Genomic DNA, 13,912 nt, shown 5'->3' with positions numbered 1-13,912 from the left:
CAAGGCCAGAGTTTTTTTTTTAATTGGGAGATTTTTAGTTACTGATTCAATCTCCTTACTAATTATTGGTCTATTCGTATTTTCTGTATCTTTGTCATTTAGTTTTGGTAGGTTTTGTGTTTCTAGGAATTTGTCCTTTTCATCTAGATTGTCCAATTTGTTGGTGTACATTTATAATAATCTCTTATAATCCTTTTTATATCTGTAGAATCAGTAATAATGTCCCAACTTTCATTTCTGATTTTAGTTATTTGAGTCTTTTCTCTTTTTTTCTCAGTCAGGCCAGAGGTTTGTCAATTTTGTTGATCTCTTTGAAGAACCAGCTTTTGATTTCAGTGCTTTTTTTCCCTCTTTTTCTACTCTCTATTTCATCTCTGCACTAACCATAATTATTTCCATTCTTCTGCTAGCTTTTGGTTTAGTTTTTTTTTTTCCTCTCATTCCTTAAATTGTAAGATTAGGTTGTTGATTTAAGATCTTACTTTTTTTTTTTTTTGAGATCTTACTTTTTAAAGTAAACCTTTATAGCGATAAATTTCTTTCTTAGTACTGCTTTTGCTATGTCCCATAAGTTTTGGTATGTTGTGTTTTCCTTTTCACTTAGTCTCTTAAGTATTTGCTAATTTCCCTTACAATTTCTTTTTGATCCACTGGTTGTTTAGGAATGTGTTGTTTAATCACCACAAATTTGTGCATTTTCCAGTTTTCCTTCTGTTACTGATATTTAACTTTATCTCATTATGGTTAGAGGGATACTTTATATGATGTTTATCTCTTAAAATCTGTTTAGATTTAATTTGTGGCCTAACTAAGATGGTCTGTCCTGGAAAATGTCCCATTAAAACTTGAGAAGAATGTATATTTTGTATTATTGGGCAGACTGTTATTTATTGTGTTGTTCAAGTCCTTTGTTTCCATACTGCTGTCTGGTTGTTTTATCCATTATTGGGAATGGGATACTGAACTCTCCAGTTATTATTGTAGAGCTGTCTATTCTTCCATTCAATTCAGCCAATATCTGCTTCATATATTTTGATGATCTGGTACTAAATATGTAAATGTTTATAATTATTGTATCTTGCTGTATTGAACCTTTAATTAATATAAATTGTCCTTCTTTCTGTCTTATAATCTTTTTAATTTGAAGCCTATTTTGTGTGATATTACTATACCACTCCTGTTCTCTTTTGGCTACTGTTTGCATGGAATATCTTTTTCCCTCCTTTCGTTTTCAACCTGCGTGTGTTTTTGGATATAAGGTAAGGCTCTTATAGATAACATATTGTTGGAGAGACAGAGAGAGAGAGAGCGTGTGTGTGTGTGTGTGTTTAATCCATTCTGGCAATCTCTGATTTTTTTTGAGTGGAGAGTTTAATCCATTTACATTTAAAGTGATACTGATAAAAAAAAGGGGGGGGAGGACTTCTGTCATTTTGCTGTTTGTTTTTCTTATGCCTTATATAAGCTTCTTTGTCAACCCCTCTTAACATTTTGCAGATATTATTCTGTTGTCTTCCAGCATAATGTTCTAGAATCTTTCATCATTGATGAGCTGTCTGGTGTTATTATTCCTTAGTTTGGTGTCTGCTGATAAACTCAACAATCAATAACTTTTATTAAGTTCACTTTGATAATGCTGTGCATGCATTAATTCATTTAATTCTTAGAAAAATCCTATGAGTCATAAATATTACTTTTCTTCACATTCTAAGGGAGCTATCTCAGGCCAAGAGAGCACAAGCACAATTAGAATTCAATCCCAGATATTTCAAAATACAAATGACATGGTGACCATGACATCATACTGTCTCTCAAGTGCTACAGAGCAGTCAGACAAGATAGGGAGATGGAGGTAAGTGTCTGATGAGAACAGCGCAGATCCCCACCCCGCTCACCAAGAAGCAAGTTCATGGATCTCCTTCAAGGTCAACTCTGAGAAAGTTTTTGCCACATTTGAGGCCTTGTACGTAACTCAGTGTTGATCACAGACTCCTCTCTCTTGGACATATAAATTTGCAGTCTGTAAAGGGAGGGAAGGAAGAGCTGTCACTTCCCTAAGCCCTTCTTTCTTGGAGTAGGAAGGGAATTGTGTGTCTCCATTTAGGTCTTATGCAGTGATCTCCTAACAAAAGCTACTGACAGGATAATTTTGCCTTCTGTGATACGTGTGGAACTCATGCTTATCAGAGGCCTGGTTGCTTCTAATAATTACTTTCAGAAAAAAATGTCAGAGAAAATTGGCATTTTGGTGACATTGACGAGAGGACTTAGCTCTACTCCAACAAAATTGTAGATGAAGATTGAAATTCCAGAAATTGAGTTTCCAGATTTAAAAACTTTTTAATTGCACTTGGATATATCTATAATTCAAATGCATTGTTGTAGTTTTGCTTCTCAAAGTGGTTCCTCAGAAAAAAGGAGGCAACTCTGCTCGGCTCTCCACTGTTGCAGGCAGTCAGGTACACTTGGGAAGTCTTTGTGATCTTTGCTGCCTCTTACCCAAAGAACAAACAACACAGCTGTAGCTAGGGTACTCAAGAACGAAATTCATAAATCTGGGAAGTTAAGTACTACCATAGCGCTCTTTTTTTGTGTTCCAAAATCACTTCTCCCTCACACTACCCTGGGATTTCCTCTGCTCCTTCCCAGTTCACATGTACTTCTGAGTTATGAGGAGGCCCGGCAGCCCCTCTTCCATCCTCTAACCGGTACTTTCCCAGGGGTTTGGTAAGTATTACTGTATGTCTGGAGGACCAAACTTAAGAAATAACCAACACTAAGATCATAATTTCTTGAGAGTGTGAAAATTCAAATGAAATGTATGAGTCTTTTTTTGGTTAGTGTTCTTTTTTATTTTTGTATTATTCTACTTTGTCCATTGTGTGTGGACTTTGAGTTTTGGTTGTAATTTTACCCAAAGAAAGGGCTGATCTTGGCCCTCAGCTTCTAGGAGGTGATTTCCAAGCTCTTGGAATGTCCTGCCTGTGAAGAGTGTCCTTGTTTATCTGGGGGACTTAGACCACACCTGATAGTCTAAGCATGTGATTTAGGGCAGGGGCTTTAGACTACACAATATTTGTTTGACCTTCAGAGGAGCTGGAAACTAAAGTCAGCCACGCCGCAATCAACTATGTCTAGGTGACCAATCCCAATTAAAACTCTGGACATTAATTGGGGTGCCTGGGTGGCTCATTCGCTTAAGCATCCCATTCTTGATCTTGGCTCAGGTCATGATCTCAGGGTTGTGAGATCAAGCCCTACTTAGGGGTCCATGCTGGGCTTGGAGCCTGCTTAAGATTCTCTCTCCCTCACCCTCTGCCCCTCCACCCTCCTCCCCTTTAAACAACAACAACAAACTCTGGACATCGAGGTTCTGGTGAGCTTCCTAGGTTGGCAGCACTCTGTGCCTATTCTTGCACATCACTGATGGCTGAGATTAGCTCTGATCACTATTCCAGTGAAGGAGGACAACTGGAAACTCCATGCATGGATCTCTCCTAGAGTCTGTCCCATATGGCTCTTCCCTTGGCTGATTTTAATCTGTGTCCTTATGCTGTAATAAGCCATACTGAGTCTAACAGCTTTCAGTGAATTCTGTGGGTCCTTCTAGTGAATTGTCAAACTGAAGATGGTCTTGGGAACCCCTGAATTTACAATTGGTGACAGAAGTGAGGGTGGTCTTGGGGACTCCTGAACTTTGAAGAGTTGTATCTATTTTCAAATCCCACACTCACCGTTTCTCATTTTTCTTATCTGAAAAATAGCAGTAACTTTGTTTACAGGGTTATTGTGTTGGCTAAATTAAGTGACAAATGTGAGGCAACTGGAATAGTGCCTTGCCTGTAATAGGCCTTTAATAAAGAGTCTGCCCTAAAGGTGCTGATAATTTGACTTTTCCGTAAAGAATACTGCAGTATCATGTGGAGGAAGATTTGCACAAACTCTCTCCAGTGGTGATACTAATCAACAGCTCTTGATTTGCTCTTTTTAGCTCATATGCAGGATTTCCTCCTTATTTTTAACTCTTGGATGTGTAGAAATATGATGCCTTTGAATGATTAGAACTTTCCCTGTAGTTACACAGTATTTATAATTTAAGACCTGGAATAACTTCAGCACAGCATGGTTGAGGCATGAGATTGACAGGCCAAATGGTAAGAATTTTTGTTTGTGGCATTTTGAGTTTAAGTAGCTGTGGATATTCCATATACACTTCTCTGTATGGAAGATACTATTGAAACTAATGGGAAGTCAGTTCTTCATCTACAAAAAAAAGAAGAAATGTGCTCACCTAGACTGCGTATGCTATTAGGAACCAGTTAAGATAATGGGAGGAATATCTCTCACTGTGGCAGTTTTACTTCTTTAATTATTATTTTGCCAGAAGGGACAAAAGCTGTGTAAATAAAACAGAACCAATCAAAGGCAGAGCAAGCTAATTTTAGAGGTCTGCATATAAATCTTTTGTTTCCCCTGCATTTGCCTTGGAACAGACAGTCTCTGTTGTGCTGTACTTGGGTAGAGAAATAATAGACAGCATGCTTCTCCTCAGTGTGCTCATTGTTTATACTTCATGTTGAGGAAGGTTGAAGGACGCTAAGAATTTGGAGCCTACAGATTATTTTCTTTGGCTTTTAGATCAGTTAAACAAAGGGAGTTAACTTAGAAATATGATACTTAAATAAATCCAGGGGTGAAAAAAATCTCTTTGCACCCCAAAATGCTTGAAAGACACCATGGTTATTATTAGTTCTGTCATTTTTCTGGTTTGACAGCTTACAGTGTGTGATAATGTAATGACCATAGGCTCTTGAACACCCATGAATTTGAATCTTGGCTCTTCCACTTGCAGAGGATAGGACCTTTGGCATATTTGTTACTACTTAGCTGTTTTGGACTTTTGCCCTTGTTTTAAAGAGGAGAATCCAACCACATGAGTTTTGTTACACAAGTGGGTTTGTACATGAGTGGGTTATACAAGCTAGAGAACCAAACATGGTGCCCAGTGCACAGTAGGATGCTTCATAAATGTTGGTCACCACCACTGTCGTGCAGGTCTTCCCCTTTCCTCCCCCCATGTTTGTTGGTTTGGGTTGTTGATAGGATACTCTTCCCTTGCTTTGAGAGATTGGTCATTACTATTTTACATTTTGTTTTTTAGTTTTATAAAAATTCTACATAGACAATTTAAAAAGCCAAAGTTTATTACAAAAATCAGCAGTCCCTTGTGTTTTCCTCAAACATAGCTTCTTTTCCTCCTCTCAAGCAACAACCACTTTCAACTTTGGGGTGATTATTTTGGTATTTGTCTTTATATCTCTAAATAACATACTTAATATTGCTGCTCTTCATTGTTTTTTTTTCATTGTCTCTTTATACTATGGAAATGAAATGAGGCTCTCCCCTACCTTTGCTCATCACACCCTTTCCTATTCTCCCACCTTTGCAATTCATGCATAGCATAGTTTTATGCATTATATGACCAAATGAACAGTGTTCACTGTTAAGCAGTGCAGTCTGCTATGATTGCTGTTTGTTTCCAGCATACCTTTTGGTTTCTTTGGAGTTAATATTTATCTTATTTTTTCTTTGTCTAGATTTCTATATTCTTTAGCTAAACGAACTCTCAAATTCTCTGCCACCTATATCTCCTCTCAGACTTTCAGATGTGTTGGGTTCTCTATCATGTTCATCTATTTATTTAAAAAAAAATTTTTTTTTAAAGATTTTATTTATTTATTTGAGAGAGAGAGAGTGAGAGAGAGCACATGAGAGGGGGGACGGTCAGAGGGAGAAGCAGACTCCCTGCCGAGCAGGGAGCCCGATGCGGGACTTGATCCAGGGACTCCAGGATCATGACCTGAGCAGAAGGCAGTCGCTTAACCAACTGAGCCACCCAGGCGCCCTAAAAAAATTTTTTTAACTATTTTAATTCAATTAATTAACATATAATATATTATTGGTTTCAGAGGTACAGGTCTGTGATTCATCAGTCTTATATAATACCCAGTGCTCTTTACATCACACGCCCTCCCTAATGCCCACCACCCAGTTATCCCATCCCTCCACCCCCTCTCCCCTCCAACAATCCTCAGTTTGTTTCCTATGATTGAGTCTCTTATTGTTTGTCTCCTCTCTGGTTTCATCTTGTTTTATTTTTTCTTCTCTTCCCCGATGATCCTGTTTTGTTTCTTAAATTCCACACCATTGAGATAATATAATTGTCTTTCTCTGATTGACTTATTTCACTTAGCATAATACCCTCTAGTTCTATCCATGTCATTGCAAATGGCAAGATTTCATTTTTTTGATGGCTGTGTAATATTCCCTTGTATATATATATACCACATCTTCTTTATCCATTCATCTGTCGATGGACATCTGGGCTCTTTTCCATAGTTTGGCTATTGTGGAAATTGCTGCTATAAACATTGGGGTGCAGGTGCCCCTTTGGGTCCCTACATTTGTATCTTTGGGGCAAATACCCAGTAGTACAATTGCTGGGTCATTCGGTAGCTCTATTTTCAACTTTCTGAGGAATTTTCACACTGTTTTCCAGAGTGGCTGCACCAATTTGCATTCCCACCAGGAGTGTAGGAGGGTTCCCCTTTCTCTGCATCCTCGCCAACATCTGTCGTTTCCTGACTTGTTAATTTTAGTCATTCTGACTGGTGTGAGGTGGTATTGCATTGTGGTTTTGATTTCTATTTCCCTGATGCTGAGTGATGTCATGTTCATCTTTTTTTTTTTTTTTTAAAGATTTTATTTATTTATTTGACAGAAAGAGAGGGATCACTATGTCAGCAAGAGAGGGATCACAAGCTGGGGGAGTGGGAAAGGGAGAAGCAGGCCCCCTGCTGAGCAGGGAGCCCGATGCGGGGCTCGATCCCAGGACCCTGGGATCATGACCTGAGCTGAAGGCAGACGCTTAACGACTGAGCCACCCAGGCGCCCCCATTTTCATCTTTTTAAAGGAATCTCCCCAGAGGCACTTTCTGACCCACCTGCTTTGGACACACAACTGTCATACTGGGACTTCCTTGAGCTCTCTCTTGTGTGGGATGTCTTGTTTTGGGGATCCCTGAATCATTCAGATGAAACATCCTCCAGTAGAGTCCTGAGAAGGGTTATGTGGGAGGTCCAATTTATTGAGAACTTAAATGTCTAAAAATGTTTTTATTCTCCCTACACACTTGATTGATAGTTTTGCTGGGTATGGAATTCTAAGCTGCATACTCGCCCCTGTGCAGTCGGAACCACTGTCTGAGCTCTCACTGTGGTGGTTGAGAACTCTGAAGGCATTCTGATCCTTAATCCTTTGTGGATGACCGTTTTTCCCTTGTTAGGATTTCCTTTTGTCTCCACTGTTTGAAATTTCACTGAGATGTGCCTCAGGCAGTGTGTCTATTCTTATCCTTTGTGCACCCCTTTAATCTGGAAACTCCTGCCCCTCACTTCATAAATTCTTTTTCCAGAATTATTTCACTGAGGATTTCCTCCTTCCTATTTTTTCTCCTTTCTTTCAAAAACTGGTGTTATTTTAAATTGGGTCTCTTGGGCTAGTCCTTTAGTTTTTTATTTATTTTTTTAGTACCTTCTCTCCTGTTTAGGAAATTCTCTTAAAATTTTTTTCTTAACTTTCCTGTGAATCTTTCATCTTTGCTCCTGTAGTTTTAAAGTCTAAGGTTCTTTTCATTCCTTGAGTGTTTCTTTTTATAGGGTAACTTTTTTTATGGATACAGTATTGTCTCATTTCTCTGAGGATAGTTGTTTTAGTTTAGTTGTTTGGGGTTTCATTTTGTTTGCTGTTTTCTTGCCTACACTCTGTTTACTCTGTTACTCTTTTCCTTTGGTTTACTTTTAGTTCTCTTGTTAGAAGTTTTCTTCACATGTTCACTAGTTGTCTGCTCATATTTAAGTGGGAAACTAAAAAACGTATTGAAGTCCTAAGTCTGTGGACTGGGCTTGACTTTATCTTAGAGAAATATAGCTGAGTCATTTCCTTAGGAAAACCCAAATAGTACTTTTCAGTCAGTCCTCTTGGGCTGGCCAGAAGGGTCTCCTGCTTTCCCCAGGCTGCATGACCATCAGAGGTAGGGAAGCGGGCAGGGGATTAGGGCTGTTCTGAACTCTCATTTCTGTTTTCAGCTCTACCTGCTACCCCCTAGTCCATGGATTTTCTCTCCTACTGTCTTATGAGAATAAATCTGTCTTCTGTTGGGGAGGGTGGTGGGTAGGTTGGGCAGCTGCTCAGCTGTGTGTATATGCAGGGTGTGGAGGAACTTGGGATTCTAACAGTTTCTTACACAGTATATAAATCTATCTTTGGGGCTTTTTTGGGGGTGCAGGGAGTTGGTGCTTCTTCTGTCCCTACTTCTAGAGGTGTCTGGTACCACCAGTTTCCAGGCCTTTGGGGAATTCTGAGGTATCAATCAGGTCGAATCTTGGATTTTTCTACTTGCTAGCTTCAGATGCAGTTCTCTTGGGTCTGCTGAGCCAGTTATTGCTACAAGTTTGATACTCTTTTCTCCTCTCCTGATCTCTTTGCTTTTACAGGTTTATATATCTTTTAGATATACCTTTAGTGTCACTCGAGTGGGAGTTCAAGAAGTGAAGTACATGCATGTGTTTAATCTGTCATCTTTAACAGACTCTTTTTAAACATTAAAATAATAAAGAATCTATTTGTCATTATTCTGTTCAATGAAATTTTCCCTCTGTGAAAGAGAGAAAATAATGAGAACACAACCCTTGGTACTGCTATTTGTTCTGGACGATGGGAGCCCATGGCACTGGCCCATCTGCCCCACAAGGCCACAGATCCTTAGCAGTCTGGCTTTCTCAGCTAGGGCCATACTTTATTGCACTTGTGGTGTGTTTTTGAGATCATCTGTGACCTTTTGAGTTTATTTATAATTCTGCATAGATTTGCCACTTCCCTTACTGTTGGATTTGAGGAATTCTTGAAGCAGGGTGACGTCCTGTCTCAGCATACTTAACCTCAAATTTTATGATTTGGGGTTTTATTCTCCTGTTTATGCATCTCCGTCTTCCAGCCATATTTTTCTGCCAGTCATACCAGATTTTGCCCTTTTAGCTTCTGCCTTTTGCCTGAAACAATTTGACTTTTTCTGAGTTATTATTTAGTATTATTCTCAGATTGTCTTGAGAGGGGGCATAAATGGATTCATTTTTGTCTTAGGAGTCTGATGGCTTAGTGTTAACAAATTTAAGAGTTAACTGCTATTCTAGACTGAATATTAATGTCCCTTCAGAATTCACATGTTGATGACCTAAGCCCCCCCAGGGGGTATGTATTTAAGACAAGGCCTCTAAGGAGATAATTAAGGTTAAATGAAGGTCATAAAGGTGGGGCCCTGATCTGATGGGATTGGTGTCCTCATAAGAAGAGACTCCCCACTGCCCCCCCACTGTGAAGCCACAGTGAGAATGTGGCCATCTACCGGAAGCTTCATCTTAAACTTCTAGCCTCCAGAACTGTAGGAAAACTAATATCTGCTGTTTAAGCCACCCAGTCTGTGGTATTTTGTTATGGTAGATACCAAAAAGCTAATATACCTGCTCTTCTTAGACTTTAGCAATCAGAGTTGTCAGTTGTCAGATGTTAGCTTATAGTTGTCATATTTGTGCAACTGACTTCCTCCATTTTAAGCCACAGTTAGAATTCTGTAGTCAGAGGAAACCAGATCTTAATTGCATTAGGGGTTAGGGAACCTACCAGCCTATAGCAAGTGACTTTTTTTTTTTTTAATGAAATCATTGCCATAGTTTTGTGAAAGTTGTGTTTCCAGAGCCTGTGTGTGTATGTGTGTGTACACTAGATTGAGAAACAAAATATACTTCTTATTGTAAGTTGTGGTGAAAAAGATTTTAAGTCTGTTGCTCTAGTTTAAGCTAATTTTTTAGTCCCTGTTAGAATACCCATGGCAAGTGATGATTGGTGGAGTTTGAGGGAAAAGGTAGACCAGGACTGTGGACCCTGTGGGGTCAGACTTTGGAATCCAAAAAGGGACCTAGAGATCTAAAGTCCAAAGGGAGAGGCATAGGGAAGAGGAGAATTCGGTTATCTGTTTCACCCAGCAAGCGAAGCAGAGAGCCCCTAGGAGGACTTTTCGCATAGCACCAAGCTCCGGGAGGGGCTGGGAGCGATTTATCACATCTTCCTCTGCACTCTGGGAGTGCCTTATGCATAACCTCACTCACTGCACACGCCACGTTATATTATAATTATTTTTAAAATATCTGTGACTGGGGGCACCTGGGTGGCTCAGTCGTTAAGCGTCTGCCTTCGGCTTGGGTCATGATCCCAGGGTCCTGGGATCGAGCCCCACGTTGGGCTCCCTGCTCTGCGGGAAGCCTGCTTCTCCCTCTCCCACTCTCCCTGCCTGTGTTCCCTCTCCCGCTGTGTCTCTCTCTGTCAAATGAATAAATAAAATCTTTAAAAAAAAAAAATATCTGTGACTGGGCCAAGTCCATAGTTAGCACTCCATAACTGTTAGAAGAGGGAGGAATAAAAGGTAGCCATCGTTATTGGCCTCATGTTACTGTCATCCATGGTAACGACATGTTTACTCCTCCACCAGCTGGAGTGTTACCCGATTCCAGTAAGGGGTGAGTAGTGCGCCCCTCCGTGAGTCCGCTCTGAAAACAGCACAGTCTCGTTTACAGAGCCAGTAGCAGCGGAATCACATGCTCCCTCTCAAGATGTCAGTAGAACAGGTGGAAATTTCCTTCATTGTGTGGTCTTCTAGCTTTGTTAAGAGGTAAGGAGAAGGAGGCCAGGCCCCTGTATGTCCTAAGCGCCGGCATAAATGGTACGTCAGATATATTCACAAAGCCAGCAGTATTGATGCCGGGTAGACTGGGCTGGGGAGGTCACTCCAGAAGCAGTTCTCCTATGTCATGGGCCAGGTTCAGGGGAGTGAGGTCCTGTGGCAGGTGAACTCTCATCACCTCAAGGGATTCGGGAAGACTTCCCAGAGCGAAGGGCGTTTATGAGGGAACCTGAGGCATGAGTAGGTGTTGGTCAGACAGAGGGAGTAGGATAGGAATCACGTGAGAGGGCAGTTAGCTCATGAAGAGCCTCCAGATGGAGGTTTGATATTTGCACTGCAGATTCTCAGGAATGGGGCTCTACTGTGTTGGAGAGTAGATTCTGTAGCTCAGAATCTCAGTCTGCAGAAGGTGGAAGCAGCCAAACCTGGCATCAGAAGACCCATCAGCAGGATGATGGTCGCTGAGTCCCAGAAATGAGGGCCTGTGTTAGGATCGTGTCGGGACGATAGAAATGCTGCTAACGAGGAATGCATGGGGCCTGACGTTTTTTGGATGTGAGGGGCCAGGGAGGGGTGGGGGCACCTTTGACTCTGGAGTTCTGAGGCTCAGTACCCAGGGATGACGGATTGTTTTCATGGTAGTAGAGAACATTTGAGAGCAGTCTGTCTTGGGAGGAAATGATGGGGAGATGTGGATTTTGTATCTTAGGTTAGAGTTTTCATAGAGGCCCTTGGGGCACCATTTCAAAGAATGGTCTTATTAGAAGATAATTTCTCATGATTCATAGATAGACTAAACTTTTCCATTTATTTGGTACTTTTTTCACACTAGAAACCTCTTAGCTGTTGGGTAAAAAATCAGATGTCATTGAAATTCAGCATATTTTAATATTCTGAATCCAAGAAGCTATACATTTTCAATATTTTTCTCAGCTAGAACGTGAAATTGTTATTTCACTTGGTTCATAATCAGGGTTTTTTAGTGCTCGCTTCGGCAGCACATATACATAATCAGGGTTTTTTAGAAGACAGCAGCTTAATGGAATGATTTTTCTGTTAATAAATCAGGTATCTACGTATTATATATTTACACAAATGAGTTCCAAATAGATGCTTTGAGTCAAAAGCCTTCACAGTTCAATTAGTAATTCCTTGAGAGCTTCATCAACTTATTTTCTGGTTTCTTCGTTCCTGGTCATTATTCTACAATGACTTTTGAGAAGCAGTTTTCTTAAAAGAGTACAAATTGAATTATTCCCCTTTAGTGAATTGAAATTCTTAACAAGGCTTTCCACTAACGAGGTGTTGTATCCATGTTAGGTTAAACAGGCTAGTTTGAGCCATTTAGTTAGCATTTCAGAATTAGAAGTCATTGATTAAAGCTTCGCTAATAACTCAAGCACAGTTTAATAATAAAACGGATCCCACTCGGTGCTGCTAACACAACCAAGAAAACTCATACCAAATAGAAAGTGGCAACAACAGGAATTAGAATTAACTCGTCCATTAACACATGATAATGCCAAAAAAATTTAATTAACCTTCTTTCAGTGATACTGCTAAAGATAAACTTGACTTGCAATTCCAGGATGAGTCCTTTATTCAGCACTTGGCTCTTCCTCATCCAGCGTAGCAGCAATCCTAGCAGTCCTGGGGGAAAAGAAACTCCCCTCTGACTGTCGTTCATTCAGCTTTGATATGGAACCATATCTGGAGCATGAAGGAATTTTCTTTAACTTGATAGGGAGAAAAGAAATCAGGCTTATCTTTGAATTTTTAAAATATTTGTTTTCCTTTTTTTTAAATGGATGTTTTTACTTCTGACCTGACTACACTTTTTCTTTCCAGTTTAAGATTGATAGCGAGTGGTGGACATGGATCGATTATAACCGCTTCCAGGAGCTCATGCAGGAATATGAAGACAGTGGCGGATCAGCAACTTTCAGCGCAAAGGATTATGTGGCGAAAACTCCTCACTGGGCATTATTTGGTGCCTGTGAAAGAGGCTTTGATCCCAAGGACACAAGATATCAGAGAAAGAACAAATCAAAGGATATTTCTGGATGTTGAGATTCATCTGACCATAGGGTACTGAAGGACAAGAACTGATGGCCCTGAAGGTTCTCACCCCCTGCTGTGATTTTTCCAAGGACACATTACACGAGTTCTATTTCATGTAGAGGGGACGCAAGTCACGTCCCGGGGTTGCTTTCCAGAGCTTAGGCCCTCTCCTGATTTGACTTCTTAGAGGACCACCGTTCCAGGGGAAGGACATGGTCCTTAGAGTGGAACCGAGGGCTTTGAATTATAACTTGTGAAACTCACTAGAATGTTGTTCCTGGGGTGTTGTGAGGAATGAACTGGGTTCTTGGCCTTTGTGGATTGTTCCTCCCCAAGATAAGTGTATCTACTCCCTCCAGGACCTCCATCCCTTCTTTATATCTTAAGATAACACCTCCCGGGACTCATTCAAGTTGTCGTAATTCTTGATTATTTTTAAATACTGCATAGATTACATTAAATTTTTGCTTCGTACCAGCCCTTTATGAAATTGAATTGGATCTACATGTACTAGATCTCATTCCATTCTCCTACAAATTGCAATGGAAGGCCTGGGGGGCGGTGTTCGCGTCGGAGCCCTCTTCCGTAGGAGGAATGCCCTGGGATGCCAAGGAGTAATTAGTCTTGCAGACAGACTTCGAACCCCTGTACACCTTCCTCACAGAGCAGGTCCCCATCTTCTTTTCCCTCTTGTAGCCTGAGCTACTTTACACAATCTGTTTTTAGGGCTCAAGTTTTTTCTCATTGAAAACATCATTAAATACTTAATAGTTTTAAAAATATCATAGTTATTTTTTAAAAAATTCCTTTATCCTAAAAATTTAATTAATAAAATCTCTTGTATAGGCTAGAATTTTCTTTTGAGTGTTTATTTTATTTTATTTTTTTTAATTTTTTTTTTTAATCTTTTTTTTTTTTTTAAAGATTTTATTTATTTATTTGACAGAGAGAGACACATTGAGAGAGGAGCACAGGCAGGGGGAGTGGAGGGGGGAGAGACAGGCTTCCCGTTGTGCGGGGAGCCCGATGCAGGGCTCGATCCCAGGACCCTGGGA

At 40.2% G+C, this 13,912-nt stretch overlaps 1 protein-coding gene across 3 annotated transcripts in view; it reads left to right on the top strand.

Moving 5' to 3' along the window:
• LOC117999523 (S-adenosyl-L-methionine-dependent tRNA 4-demethylwyosine synthase TYW1) overlaps positions 1-13,652 on the top strand; it is a 206,348-nt gene extending 192,696 nt beyond the window's left edge. For 2 of the 3 annotated variants that reach the window (XM_034988723.1, XM_034988724.1), the window contains exon 15: positions 12,645-13,652. In XM_034988723.1, coding sequence (XP_034844614.1) covers positions 12,645-12,866 — 222 coding nt within the window. In that variant the 3' untranslated portion in view covers positions 12,867-13,652. The remainder of the gene's footprint in view (positions 1-12,644) is intronic. The other variant, XM_034988722.1, reaches the window with a different exon arrangement.
• The last annotated feature ends 260 nt before the right edge of the window (positions 13,653-13,912 follow it).

The sequence above is a fragment of the Mirounga leonina genome, unplaced genomic scaffold (genome assembly GCF_011800145.1).
Source record: "Mirounga leonina isolate KUSES-001 unplaced genomic scaffold, KU_Mleo_1.0 Mir_454, whole genome shotgun sequence".
Classification (NCBI taxonomy): Eukaryota; Metazoa; Chordata; class Mammalia; order Carnivora; family Phocidae; genus Mirounga; species Mirounga leonina.
The sequence above is the reverse complement of the archived record's forward strand: the minus strand, read 5'-3'. Positions and strand labels throughout refer to the sequence as shown.